At 47.9% G+C, this 15000-nt stretch overlaps 1 protein-coding gene across 1 annotated transcript in view; it reads left to right on the forward strand.

The window, feature by feature from the left end:
• blmh (bleomycin hydrolase) overlaps window positions 1-15000 on the forward strand; it is an 89984-nt gene that overhangs the window by 65770 nt on the left and 9214 nt on the right. The window contains exons 9-11 of the mRNA XM_083773014.1: window positions 6096-6163; window positions 6896-7013; window positions 7146-7215. Coding sequence (XP_083629140.1) covers window positions 6096-6163; window positions 6896-7013; window positions 7146-7215 — 256 coding nt within the window. The remainder of the gene's footprint in view (window positions 1-6095; window positions 6164-6895; window positions 7014-7145; window positions 7216-15000) is intronic.

Raw genomic sequence — 15000 nt, forward strand, 5'->3', positions numbered from 1 at the left:
GGTCACCTACTCACTACAACAACAACCAGAGCATTAAGGAGGGGGAGGTAGGTCACCTACTCACTACAACAACAACCAGAGCATTAAGGAGGGGGAGGTAGGTCACCTACTCACTACAACAACAACCAGAGCATCAAGGAGGGGGAGGTAGGTCACCTACTCACTACAACAACAACCAGAGCATCAAGGAGGGGGAGGTAGGTCAACTACTCACTACTACAACAACCAGAGCATCAAGGAGGGGGAGGTAGGTCAACTACTCACTACAACAACAACAACCAGAGCATTAAGGAGGGGGAGGTAGGTCAACTACTCACTACTACAACAACCAGAGCATTAAGGAGGGGGAGGTAGGTCACCTACTCACTACAACAACAACCAGAGCATTAAGGAGGGGGAGGTAGGTCAACTACTCACTACAACAACAACCAGAGCATTAAGGAGGGGGAGGTAGGTCACCTACTCACTACTACAACAACCAGAGCATCAAGGAGGGGGAGGTAGGTCAACTACTCACTACAACAACAACCAGAGCATTAAGGAGGGGGAGGTAGGTCAACTACTCACTACAACAACAACCAGAGCATCAAGGAGGGGGAGGTAGGTCAACTACTCACTACTACAACAACCAGAGCATCAAGGAGGGGGAGGTAGGTCAACTACTCACTACAACAACAACCAGAGCATTAAGGAGGGGGAGGTAGGTCAACTACTCACTACTACTACAACAACCAGAGCATTAAGGAGGGGGAGGTAGGTCAACTACTCACTACTACAACAACCAGAGCATTAAGGAGGGGGAGGTAGGTCAACTACTCACTACTACAACAACCAGAGCATCAAGGAGGGGGAGGTAGGTCAACTACTCACTACAACAACAACCAGAGCATTAAGGAGGGGGAGGTAGGTCAACTACTCACTACTACAACAACCAGAGCATTAAGGAGGGGGAGGTAGGTCAACTACTCACTACTACTACAACAACCAGAGCATTAAGGAGGGGGAGGTAGGTCAACTACTCACTACTACAACAACCAGAGCATTAAGGAGGGGGAGGTAGGTCACCTACTCACTACAACAACAACCAGAGCATTAAGGAGGGGGAGGTAGGTCAACTACTCACTACAACAACAACCAGAGCATTAAGGAGGGGGAGGTAGGTCAACTACTCACTACTACAACAACCAGAGCATCAAGGAGGGGGAGGTAGGTCAACTACTCACTACAACAACAACCAGAGCATTAAGGAGGGGGAGGTAGGTCAACTACTCACTACTACTACAACAACCAGAGCATTAAGGAGGGGGAGGTAGGTCAACTACTCACTACTACAACAACCAGAGCATTAAGGAGGGGGAGGTAGGTCAACTACTCACTACTACAACAACCAGAGCATCAAGGAGGGGGAGGTAGGTCAACTACTCACTACAACAACAACCAGAGCATTAAGGAGGGGGAGGTAGGTCAACTACTCACTACTACAACAACCAGAGCATTAAGGAGGGGGAGGTAGGTCAACTACTCACTACTACTACAACAACCAGAGCATTAAGGAGGGGGAGGTAGGTCAACTACTCACTACTACAACAACCAGAGCATTAAGGAGGGGGAGGTAGGTCACCTACTCACTACAACAACAACCAGAGCATTAAGGAGGGGGAGGTAGGTCAACTACTCACTACAACAACAACCAGAGCATTAAGGAGGGGGAGGTAGGTCACCTACTCACTACTACAACAACCAGAGCATTAAGGAGGGGGAGGTAGGTCACCTACTCACTACAACAACAACCAGAGCATTAAGGAGGGGGAGGTAGGTCACCTACTCACTACAACAACAACCAGAGCATTAAGGAGGGGGAGGTAGGTCACCTACTCACTACAACAACAACCAGAGCATTAAGGAGGGGGAGGTAGGTCACCTACTCACTACAACAACAACCAGAGCATCAAGGAGGGGGAGGTAGGTCACCTACTCACTACAACAACAACCAGAGCATCAAGGAGGGGGAGGTAGGTCAACTACTCACTACTACAACAACCAGAGCATCAAGGAGGGGGAGGTAGGTCAACTACTCACTACAACAACAACAACCAGAGCATTAAGGAGGGGGAGGTAGGTCAACTACTCACTACTACAACAACCAGAGCATTAAGGAGGGGGAGGTAGGTCACCTACTCACTACAACAACAACCAGAGCATTAAGGAGGGGGAGGTAGGTCACCTACTCACTACAACAACAACCAGAGCATTAAGGAGGGGGAGGTAGGTCACCTACTCACTACAACAACAACCAGAGCATTAAGGAGGGGGAGGTAGGTCAACTACTCACTACTACAACAACCAGAGCATTAAGGAGGGGGAGGTAGGTCAACTACTCACTACAACAACAACCAGAGCATTAAGGAGGGGGAGGTAGGTCACCTACTCACTACAACAACAACCAGAGCATTAAGGAGGGGGAGGTAGGTCACCTACTCACTACTACAACAACCAGAGCATTAAGGAGGGGGAGGTAGGTCACCTACTCACTACTACAACAACCAGAGCATTAAGGAGGGGGAGGTAGGTCACCTACTCACTACAACAACAACCAGAGCATTAAGGAGGGGGAGGTAGGTCACCTACTCACTACAACAACAACCAGAGCATCAAGGAGGGGGAGGTAGGTCAACTACTCACTACTACAACAACCAGAGCATTAAGGAGGGGGAGGTAGGTCACCTACTCACTACAACAACAACCAGAGCATTAAGGAGGGGGAGGTAGGTCACCTACTCACTACAACAACAACCAGAGCATTAAGGAGGGGGAGGTAGGTCAACTACTCACTACTACAACAACCAGAGCATTAAGGAGGGGGAGGTAGGTCACCTACTCACTACAACAACAACCAGAGCATTAAGGAGGGGGAGGTAGGTCAACTACTCACTACAACAACAACCAGAGCATTACGGAGGGAGAGGTAGGTCAACTACTCACTACAACAACAACCAGAGCATCAAGGAGGGGGAGGTAGGTCAACTACTCACTACTACAACAACCAGAGCATTAAGGAGGGGGAGGTAGGTCACCTACTCGCTACAACAACAACCAGAGCATTAAGGAGGGGGAGGTAGGTCAACTACTCACTACAACAACAACCAGAGCATTAAGGAGGGGGAGGTAGGTCAACTACTCACTACAACAACAACAACCAGAGCATCAAGGAGGGAGAGGTAGGTCACCTACTCACTACAACAACAACCAGAGCATTAAGGAGGGGGAGGTAGGTCACCTACTCACTACTACAACAACCAGAGCATTAAGGAGGGGGAGGTAGGTCACCTACTCACTACAACAACAACCAGAGCATTAAGGAGGGAGAGGTAGGTCACCTACTCACTACAACAACAACCAGAGCATTAAGGAGGGGGAGGTAGGTCAACTACTCACTACAACAACAACCAGAGCATTAAGGAGGGGGAGGTAGGCCACCTACTCACTACAACAACAACCAGAGCATTAAGGAGGGGGAGGTAGGTCACCTACTCACTACAACAACAACCAGAGCATTAAGGAGGGGGAGGTAGGTCACCTACTCACTACTACAACAACCAGAGCATTAAGGAGGGGGAGGTAGGTCACCTACTCACTACTACAACAACCAGAGCATTAAGGAGGGGGAGGTAGGTCACCTACTCACTACTACAACAACCAGAGCATTAAGGAGGGGGAGGTAGGTCAACTACTCACTACTACAACAACCAGAGCATTAAGGAGGGGGAGGTAGGTCAACTACTCACTACAACAACAACCAGAGCATTAAGGAGGGGGAGGTAGGTCACCTACTCACTACTACAACAACCAGAGCATTAAGGAGGGGGAGGTAGGTCACCTACTCACTACAACAACAACCAGAGCATTAAGGAGGGGGAGGTAGGTCACCTACTCACTACTACAACAACCAGAGCATTAAGGAGGGGGAGGTAGGTCACCTACTCACTACAACAACAACCAGAGCATTAAGGAGGGGGAGGTAGGTCAACTACCCACTACAACAACAACCAGAGCATTAAGGAGGGGGAGGTAGGTCACCTACTCACTACTACAACAACCAGAGCATTAAGGAGGGAGAGGTAGGTCACCTACTCACTACAACAACAACCAGAGCATTAAGGAGGGGGAGGTAGGTCAACTACTCACTACAACAACAACCAGAGCATTAAGGAGGGGGAGGTAGGTCACCTACTCACTACAACAACAACCAGAGCATTAAGGAGGGGGAGGTAGGTCACCTACTCACTACAACAACAACCAGAGCATTAAGGAGGGGGAGGTAGGTCACCTACTCACTACTACAACAACCAGAGCATTAAGGAGGGGGAGGTAGGTCACCTACTCACTACTACAACAACCAGAGCATTAAGGAGGGGGAGGTAGGTCAACTACTCACTACAACAACAACCAGAGCATTAAGGAGGGGGAGGTAGGTCACCTACTCACTACTACAACAACCAGAGCATTAAGGAGGGGGAGGTAGGTCAACTACTCACTACAACAACAACCAGAGCATTAAGGAGGGGGAGGTAGGTCACCTACTCACTACAACAACAACCAGAGCATCAAGGAGGGGGAGGTAGGTCAACTACTCACTACTACAACAACCAGAGCATTAAGGAGGGGGAGGTAGGTCAACTACTCACTACAACAACAACCAGAGCATTACGGAGGGAGAGGTAGGTCAACTACTCACTACAACAACAACCAGAGCATCAAGGAGGGGGAGGTAGGTCAACTACTCACTACTACAACAACCAGAGCATTAAGGAGGGGGAGGTAGGTCACCTACTCACTACAACAACAACCAGAGCATTAAGGAGGGGGAGGTAGGTCACCTACTCACTACAACAACAACCAGAGCATTAAGGAGGGGGAGGTAGGTCAACTACTCACTACAACAACAACAACCAGAGCATCAAGGAGGGAGAGGTAGGTCACCTACTCACTACAACAACAACCAGAGCATTAAGGAGGGGGAGGTAGGTCACCTACTCACTACTACAACAACCAGAGCATTAAGGAGGGGGAGGTAGGTCACCTACTCACTACAACAACAACCAGAGCATTAAGGAGGGGGAGGTAGGTCAACTACTCACTACAACAACAACCAGAGCATTAAGGAGGGGGAGGTAGGTCACCTACTCACTACAACAACAACCAGAGCATTAAGGAGGGGGAGGTAGGTCACCTACTCACTACTACAACAACCAGAGCATTAAGGAGGGGGAGGTAGGTCACCTACTCACTACAACAACAACCAGAGCATCAAGGAGGGAGAGGTAGGTCAACTACTCACTACAACAACAACCAGAGCATCAAGGAGGGAGAGGTAGGTCAACTACTCACTACAACAACAACAACCAGAGCATCAAGGAGGGGGAGGTAGGTCACCTACTCACTACAAACAACAACCAGAGCATTAAGGAGGGGGAGGTAGGTCAACTACTCACTACAACAACAACCAGAGCATTAAGGAGGGGGAGGTAGGTCAACTACTCACTACTACAACAACCAGAGCATTAAGGAGGGGGAGGTAGGTCACCTACTCACTACAACAACAACCAGAGCATTAAGGAGGGGGAGGTAGGTCACCTACTCACTACTACTACAACCAGAGCATTAAGGAGGGGGAGGTAGGTCACCTACTCACTACTACAACAACCAGAGCATTAAGGAGGGGGAGGTAGGTCACCTACTCACTACAACAACAACCAGAGCATTAAGGAGGGAGAGGTAGGTCAACTACTCACTACAACAACAACCAGAGCATTAAGGAGGGAGAGGTAGGTCAACTACTCACTACAACAACAACCAGAGCATTAAGGAGGGAGAGGTAGGTCAACTACTCACTACTACAACAACCAGAGCATTAAGGAGGGGGAGGTAGGTCACTCTGCTCTCCTCTCCTCTCCATTATAACCCTAACCCTCTCCTCTCCTCTCCATTATAACCCTCCCCTCTCTCCTCTCCTCTCCATTATAACCCTAACCCTCCCCTCTCTCCTCTCCTCTCCATGTTAACCCTAACCCTCCCCTCTCTCCTCTCCTCTCCAGGCGGTGTGGTTCGGGTGTGATGTAGGGAAGCATTTCCACGGCAAGCTGGGCATAAACGACATGAACGTGTGAGTAGAATGCAGTGGTCAGTCTCTGTCCCTACCCTAGGGGACACGGGGAGAACATGTGAGGGTACCTACCCTAGGGGACACGGGGAGAACATGTGAGGGTACCTACCCTAGGGGACACGGGGAGAACATGTGAGGGTACCTACCCTAGGGGACACGGGGAGAACATGTGAGGGTACCTACCCTAGGGGACACGGGGATAACATGTGAGGGTACCTACCCTAGGGGACACGGGGAGAACATGTGAGGGTACCTACCCTAGGGGACACGGGGAGAACATGTGAGGGTACCTACCCTAGGGGACACGGGGAGAACATGTGAGGGTACCTACCCTAGGGGACACGGGGATAACATGTGAGGGTACCTACCCTAGGGGACACGGGGAGAACATGTGAGGGTACCTACCCTAGGATACACGGGGAGAACATGTGAGGGTACCCTACCCTAGGGGACACGGGGAGAACATGTGAGGGTACCTACCCTAGGGGACACGGGGAGAACATGTGAGGGTACCTACCCTAGGGGACACGGGGAGAACATGTGAGGGTACCTACCCTAGGGGACACGGGTAGAACATGTGAGGGTACCTACCCTAGGGGACACGGGGAGAACATGTGAGGGTACCTACCCTAGGGGACACGGGGAGAACATGCCGACTACACACAGGAAGGCCCTTTCGCCAACCGTGTGTGTGTGTGTGTGTGTGTGTGTGTGTGTGTGTGTGCGCTCTAGGTTCAACCATGAGCTGGTGTTCGGCATCTCGGTGAAGAATCTCTCCAAAGCAGAGAGGCTGATCTACGGAGACTCTCTGATGACCCACGCTATGATCCTGACCGCTGTGACCGACAAGGTACACGCACACACGCACGCACACAAACACACACACACACACACACATTTAAATGTCCACATTTATGAAATACATTATCAAGGGCACAGACATTTTTCATTTTTCACTCCCCTCTCTCCTCTCCACCAATAGGGCGATAAGGAGGACCTCTATGAGAAGTGGAGAGTGGAGAACTCCTGGGGAGACGACCGTGGGAACAAAGGTCAGTCTGTCTGTGTTCTAATTACAATATTAAATGATCTAATTACAATATTAAATTATCTTATTACAATAGGTGAGTCTGTCTGTGATCTAATTACAATATTAAATGATCTAATTACAATATTAAATTATCTTATTACAATAGGTCAGTCTGTCAGTGATTTAGTCCGCTCAGCGCGACCACCTTCTAAAGACTCTTAGTCAGTGATTTAGTCCGCTCAGCGCGACCACCTTCTAAAGACTCTTAGCCAGTGATTTAGTCCGCTCAGCGCGACCACCTTCTAAAGACTCTTAGCCAGTGATTTAGTCCGCTCAGCGAGACCACCTCCTAAAGACTCTTAGCCAGTGATTTAGTCCGCTCAGCGCGACCACCTTCTAAAGACTCTTAGCCAGTGATTTAGTCCGCTCAGCGAGACCACCTCCTAAAGACTCTTAGCTAGTGATTTAGTCCGCTCAGCGAGACCACCTTCTAAAGACTCTTAGACAGTGATTTAGTCCGCTCAGCGCGACCACCTCCTAAAGACTCTTAGTCAGTGATTTAGTCCGCTCAGCGACGACCACCTTCTAAAGACTCTTAGCCAGTGATTTAGTCCGCTCAGCGCGACCACCTTCTAAAGACTCTTAGCCAGTGATTTAGTCCGCTCAGCGCGACCACCTCCTAAAGACTCTTAGCCAGTGATTTAGTCCGCTCAGCGACGACCACCTCCTAAAGACTCTTAGCCAGTGATTTAGTCCGCTCAGCGCGACCACCTCCTAAAGACTCTTAGACAGTGATTTAGTCCGCTCAGCGTGACCACCTCCTAAAGACTCTTAGCCAGTGATTTAGTCCGCTCAGCGTGACCACCTCCTAAAGACTCTTAGCCAGTGATTTAGTCCGCTCAGCGAGACCACCTTCTAAAGACTCTTAGCCAGTGATTTAGTCCGCTCAGCGTGACCACCTCCTAAAGACTCTTAGCCAGTGATTTAGTCCGCTCAGCGAGACCACCTTCTAAAGACTCTTAGACAGTGATTTAGTCCGCTCAGCGAGACCACCTTCTAAAGACTCTTAGCCAGTGATTTAGTCCGCTCAGCGAGACCACCTCCTAAAGACTCTTAGCCAGTGATTTAGTCCGCTCAGCGACGACCACCTTCTAAAGACTCTTAGCCAGTGATTTAGTCCGCTCAGCGAGACCACCTCCTAAAGACTCTTAGCCAGTGATTTAGTCCGCTCAGCGACGACCACCTTCTAAAGACTCTTAGCCAGTGATTTAGTCCGCTCAGCGCGACCAACTTCTAAAGACTCTTAGCCAGTGATTTAGTCCGCTCAGCGAGACCACCTCCTAAAGGCTCTTAGCCAGTGATTTAGTCCGCTCAGCGAGACCACCTCCTAAAGACTCTTAGCCAGTGATTTAGTCCGCTCAGCGAGACCACCTCCTAAAGACTCTTAGCCAGTGATTTAGTCCGCTCAGCGAGACCACCTTCTAAAGACTCTTAGCCAGTGATTTAGTCCGCTCAGCGCGACCACCTCCTAAAGACTCTTAGCCAGTGATTTAGTCCGCTCAGCGTGACCACCTCCTAAAGACTCTTAGCCAGTGATTTAGTCCGCTCAGCGAGACCACCTTCTAAAGACTCTTAGACAGTGATTTAGTCCGCTCAGCGCGACCACCTTCTAAAGACTCTTAGCCAGTGATTTAGTCCGCTCAGCGAGACCACCTCCTAAAGACTCTTAGCCAGTGATTTAGTCCGCTCAGCGCGACCACCTCCTAAAGACTCTTAGCCAGTGATTTAGTCCGCTCAGCGAGACCACCTCCTAAAGACTCTTAGCCAGTGATTTAGTCCGCTCAGCGAGACCACCTCCTAAAGACTCTTAGCCAGTGATTTAGTCCGCTCAGCGCGACCACCTCCTAAAGACTCTTAGACAGTGATTTAGTCCGCTCAGCGTGACCACCTCCTAAAGACTCTTAGCCAGTGATTTAGTCCGCTCAGCGCGACCACCTCCTAAAGACTCTTAGCCAGTGATTTAGTCCGCTCAGCGAGACCACCTTCTAAAGACTCTTAGCCAGTGATTTAGTCCGCTCAGCGCGACCACCTTCTAAAGACTCTTAGTCAGTGATTTAGTCCGCTCAGCGCGACCAACTTCTAAAGACTCTTAGCCAGTGATTTAGTCCGCTCAGCGAGACCACCTCCTAAAGGCTCTTAGCCAGTGATTTAGTCCGCTCAGCGAGACCACCTCCTAAAGACTCTTAGCCAGTGATTTAGTCCGCTCAGCGCGACCACCTTCTAAAGACTCTTAGCCAGTGATTTAGTCCGCTCAGCGCGACCACCTCCTAAAGACTCTTAGACAGTGATTTAGTCCGCTCAGCGCGACCACCTTCTAAAGACTCTTAGCCAGTGATTTAGTCCGCTCAGCGAGACCACCTCCTAAAGACTCTTAGCCAGTGATTTAGTCCGCTCAGCGCGACCACCTCCTAAAGACTCTTAGCCAGTGATTTAGTCCGCTCAGCGCGACCACCTCCTAAAGACTCTTAGCCAGTGATTTAGTCCGCTCAGCGAGACCACCTTCTAAAGACTCTTAGCCAGTGATTTAGTCCGCTCAGCGCGACCACCTTCTAAAGACTCTTAGTCAGTGATTTAGTCCGCTCAGCGCGACCAACTTCTAAAGACTCTTAGCCAGTGATTTAGTCCGCTCAGCGAGACCACCTCCTAAAGGCTCTTAGCCAGTGATTTAGTCCGCTCAGCGAGACCACCTCCTAAAGACTCTTAGCCAGTGATTTAGTCCGCTCAGCGCGACCACCTTCTAAAGACTCTTAGCCAGTGATTTAGTCCGCTCAGCGCGACCACCTCCTAAAGACTCTTAGACAGTGATTTAGTCCGCTCAGCGCGACCACCTTCTAAAGACTCTTAGCCAGTGATTTAGTCCGCTCAGCGAGACCACCTCCTAAAGACTCTTAGCCAGTGATTTAGTCCGCTCAGCGCGACCACCTCCTAAAGACTCTTAGCCAGTGATTTAGTCCGCTCAGCGCGACCACCTTCTAAAGACTCTTAGCCAGTGATTTAGTCCGCTCAGCGCGACCACCTTCTAAAGACTCTTAGCCAGTGATTTAGTCCGCTCAGCGACGACCACCTTCTAAAGACTCTTAGCCAGTGATTTAGTCCGCTCTGCGCGACCACCTTCTAAAGACTCTTAGCCAGTGATTTAGTCCGCTCAGCGCAACCACCTTCTAAAGACTCTTAGCCAGTGATTTAGTCCGCTCAGCGAGACCACCTTCTAAAGACTCTCAGCCAGTGATTTAGTCCGCTCAGCGTGACCACCTCCTAAAGACTCTTAGCCAGTGATTTAGTCCGCTCAGCGAGACCACCTTCTAAAGACTCTTAGCCAGTGATTTAGTCCGCTCAGCGAGATCACCTTCTAAAGACTCTTAGCCAGTGATTTAGTCCGCTCAGCGAGACCACCTCCTAAAGACTCTTAGACAGTGATTTAGTCCGCTCAGCGTGACCACCTTCTAAAGACTCTTAGCCAGTGATTTAGTCCGCTCAGCGAGACCACCTTCTAAAGACTCTTAGCCAGTGATTTAGTCCGCTCAGCGAGACCACCTCCTAAAGACTCTTAGCCAGTGATTTAGTCCGCTCAGCGCGACCACCTTCTAAAGACTCTTAGCCAGTGATTTAGTCCGCTCATCACCTTCTAAAGACTCTGTTAAGATTTTGTTAAGGGTTAAGTTTTGTTGGACTAGCTCGGCGTAAAAGGAATGTTTTCCACAAACCAAACATTCTGCCTGCGTTCCAGCCCGACACAGCGCTGGAAGCAGGGACAGAAAACACAACCCAGTGAATTACTACTGGAGGTGTTTAAAGTGTCCCCTCGGGCCGGGCCTAACGGGCCTGTTTTGGACCAGGGTTGTAGTGTCTCCCACATCGGCGGCTTTTCCTCCTGGCCACTGGCGGAAAGGAACTTAACCCGTTCTGACCTGAGATCAGATTCTAAAAAATGTCTTATTACATCCTGACAGTTTTCATTATTAACCCATTCTGACCTGAGATCAGATTCTACAAATGTCTGTTTGAAAATGACAGTTTTTCTGAAAAAGCTATGTTTCTATATGTCAGTCGTTCTTCGATTTAAAAAGAAAATAGCAGATCTACAAGCTCATAGCGCGCCACACGGTGGCGCGCTATGAGCTTGTAGATCTGCTATTTTTCAATAGCTAAAGCATAGCATAATGCTGACACCAAAACGGGTTCCTGCCCCAGAATGGGTTAAGTACATTCACTAGTTATTTGTACTCGAGTATTTCTACTTTCCACTATACTTTAACTTCTACTTCTTTTTTACGTCTCGGATCCGGTCAGATTATTATCTTACTTTGTACTGCACTGCATTTACTAGTTATTTCGAGTATTTCTAATTTCCACTACGTCAGATATTATCTTACTTTGTACTGCACTGCTTTTGTTTGAAAACTTAACGTTACTTTGTGTAGATTCTGATCATTATTGTTCTTTGTTTTTACCAAACATACAGTAACCACTTAAATTTACAATGTAGTCATTTATCAGACGCTCTTGATCCAGAGCGACTTACATTTAAGAAAAAACTAAAGCATGTCATACATCACATAATATATAAAAAGTAGTTATCGTGAATCATGTATAAACTAAGAACGTAACAGTGGAGCATCATGGCCCATAGCACTTACCCTATACCCCCTTAGATAGCATTTCTGTAGACTTAGATAGCATTTGATACAGACTTATAGCATGTTATGTAGACAGCACCATAATTGCATTGTATGTAGTCATAGCACGCCATAGTACATATGTATAGCATAGTAGTATAGATGTATAGTTTATATGTATAGTTTCATTATATAGATATTCCACTGTTACTTTCTTAGCTTACGCATGTTTCATGATAAATGTTTTTATGTGATGTATTCCCATGCTTTTTGTTCTTGCTTAATGTAAGTCGCTCTGGATTAAGAGCGTCTGCTAAATGCCTACATTGTAAATTGTAAATTGTCAACTATACATACTATACTATATTATATATTATACAATATACATGTGTACTATAAAGTGCTATGACTACATGAAATGCAGTTCTAATGCCGTCTACGTAACGAGCTATAAGTCTGTCTAAAATAACAATGCTAACCTAAGTCTACTATCTGAGTCTACATAAAGTGCTATCTAAGGGGGTAGGGTAAGTGCTATGGGCCATGGTGGAGTCTGAAAAGGTAGGTTTTCAGACTACGGTGGAAGATTGGGAGTGATGCTGCAGTTCTGACTGCAATGGGAAGTTCATTCCATAGTTTAGATTGGGAGTGAGTCTTTAGTTCTGACTGCAATGGGAAGTTCATTCCATAGTTTAGATTGGGAGTGAGTCTGTAGTTCTGACTGCAATGGGAAGTTCATTCCATAGTTTAGATTGGGAGTGAGTCTGTAGTTCTGACTGCAATGGGAAGTTCATTCCATAGTTTAGATTGGGAGTGAGTCTGTAGTTCTGACTGTAATGGGAAGTTCATTCCATAGTTTAGATTGGGAGTGAGTCTGTAGTTCTGACTGTAATGGGATGTTCATTCCATAGTTTAGATTGGGAGTGAGTCTGTAGTTCTGACTGCAATGGGAAGTTCATTCCATAGTTTAGATTGGGAGCGAGAAAGAAATAGAATATGTATATATATATATATATATATATATATATATATATATATATATATATATATATATATATATATATATATATTCACAAGATGATCTCGTCCTGGATTTAAAACAGATTTGGTTCACTTTGTCCATTTAAAAGTAGGTATTTCTACATCTCTACAAAGCAAAGAATACTAGTAACTTTTTCCACCTCCTCCTGATTGATGCCCCCCCCCCCCCCCCCCCCCCCCCCCCCCCTCCTACTTTTACACAGCTCTGGGTCAATATTGAGCAAATGGGAGGGAGGGGGGGGAGGGGGGGGGGGGGGGAAGAATTTACTATTCGGTTGAAGTGCTCTCTCTGAAATACTGTCATGATCCAGTGTCGCCAGATCTGGTGAGAGAAATAAGCACCCAGGTCTGAGAAAAAAACAACCTATACCACTATACAGTACCAATAATATTTGCGACTTCACTTGACGGGATTAAAAAAGTATAAAAGTCGCTTGTAATGAGCAGTACTTGGCAACAACCGGGTTCTGCTTCTCTGAGAGAGAAGAGCTGTTATTGTTCCCATAGCTGGAGTGTTATTGTTTCCCATTGCTGGTGCGACTCCCTGGTTGAGATATCACTTTACTGGGTCGCCTGTCAGAAGCATATTTATGTGTTTAACACACACACACACACACACACAGTCACACACACACACACACACACACAGTCACACACACACACACACACAGTCACACACACACACACACACACACACACACACACAGTCACACACACACACACACACACACACACACACACACACACACACACACACACACACACACACACACACAGTCACACACACACACCTCCAGCTCCTTGGCCTGGGCCCGGGGGCTATTTGAAGGACAGTATTTTTGTATTAATAACAAAGTGGTTTTCAACCTTTTTCACGTCAAGGTCTATTATTTATTTATCCCATTCTGACCTGAGATCAGATTCATACGAGGTTTCCGCCGGACAAACACTGGGTCTGATGAACCCATTCTGACCTGAGATCAGATTCTAAAAATGTCAGTCGTTTTTTTAGATTTTTCAAAAATAGCAGACCTACAAGCTCGTATCGCGCCACTCGGTGAGCTTGTAGATCTGCTATTTTTCAATAGCTAAAGCATAACATGATGCCAACACCAAAATGGGTGCCCGTTCAGAATGGGCTATTCAGCATCTGAGCCACGGACCACCATCTGATGACATTTAGCCTCTCAGACCCATCTGAGCCACGGACCACCATCTGATGACATTTAGCCTCTCAGACCCATCTGAGCCACGGACCACCATCTGATGACATTTAGCCTCTCAGACCCATCTGAGCCACGGAACCACCATCTGATGACATTTAGCCTCTCAGACCCATCTGAGCCACGGACCACCATCTGATGACATTTAGCCTCTCAGACCCATCTGAGCCACGGACCACCATCTGATGACATTTAGCCTCTCAGACCCATCTGAGCCACGGACCACCATCTGATGACATTTAGCCTCTCAGACCCATCTGAGCCACGGACCACCATCTGATGACATTTAGCCTCTCAGACCCATCTGAGCCACGGACCACCATCTGATGACATTTAGCCTCTCAGACCCATCTGAGCCACGGACCACCATCTGATGACATTTAGCCTCTCAGACCCATCTGAGCCACGGACCACCATCTGATGACATTTAGCCTCTCAGACCCATCTGAGCCACGGAACCACCATCTGATGACATTTAGCCTCTCAGACCCATCTGAGCCACGGACCACCATCTGATGACATTTAGCCTCTCAGACCCATCTGAGCCACGGAACCACCATCTGATGACATTTAGCCTCTCAGACCCATCTGAGCCACGGACCACCATCTGATGACATTTAGCCTCTCAGACCCATCTGAGCCACGGACCACCATCTGATGACATTTAGCCTCTCAGACCCATCTGAGCCACGGAACCACCATCTGATGACATTTAGCCTCTCAGACCCATCTGAGCCACGGACCACCATCTGATGACATTTAGCCTCTCGGATAGTGTTGTTAATACTTTTTGAGCCATGACCGTAAATTTACGGTCTATGAAAGCCAGCACTTTATTGCCAATCCCTCATATTTATGTTTGTACTG

This window comes from Protomyctophum parallelum (genome assembly GCF_964188405.1).
Source record: "Protomyctophum parallelum genome assembly, chromosome: 9".
Lineage (NCBI taxonomy): Eukaryota > Metazoa > Chordata > Actinopteri > Myctophiformes > Myctophidae > Protomyctophum > Protomyctophum parallelum.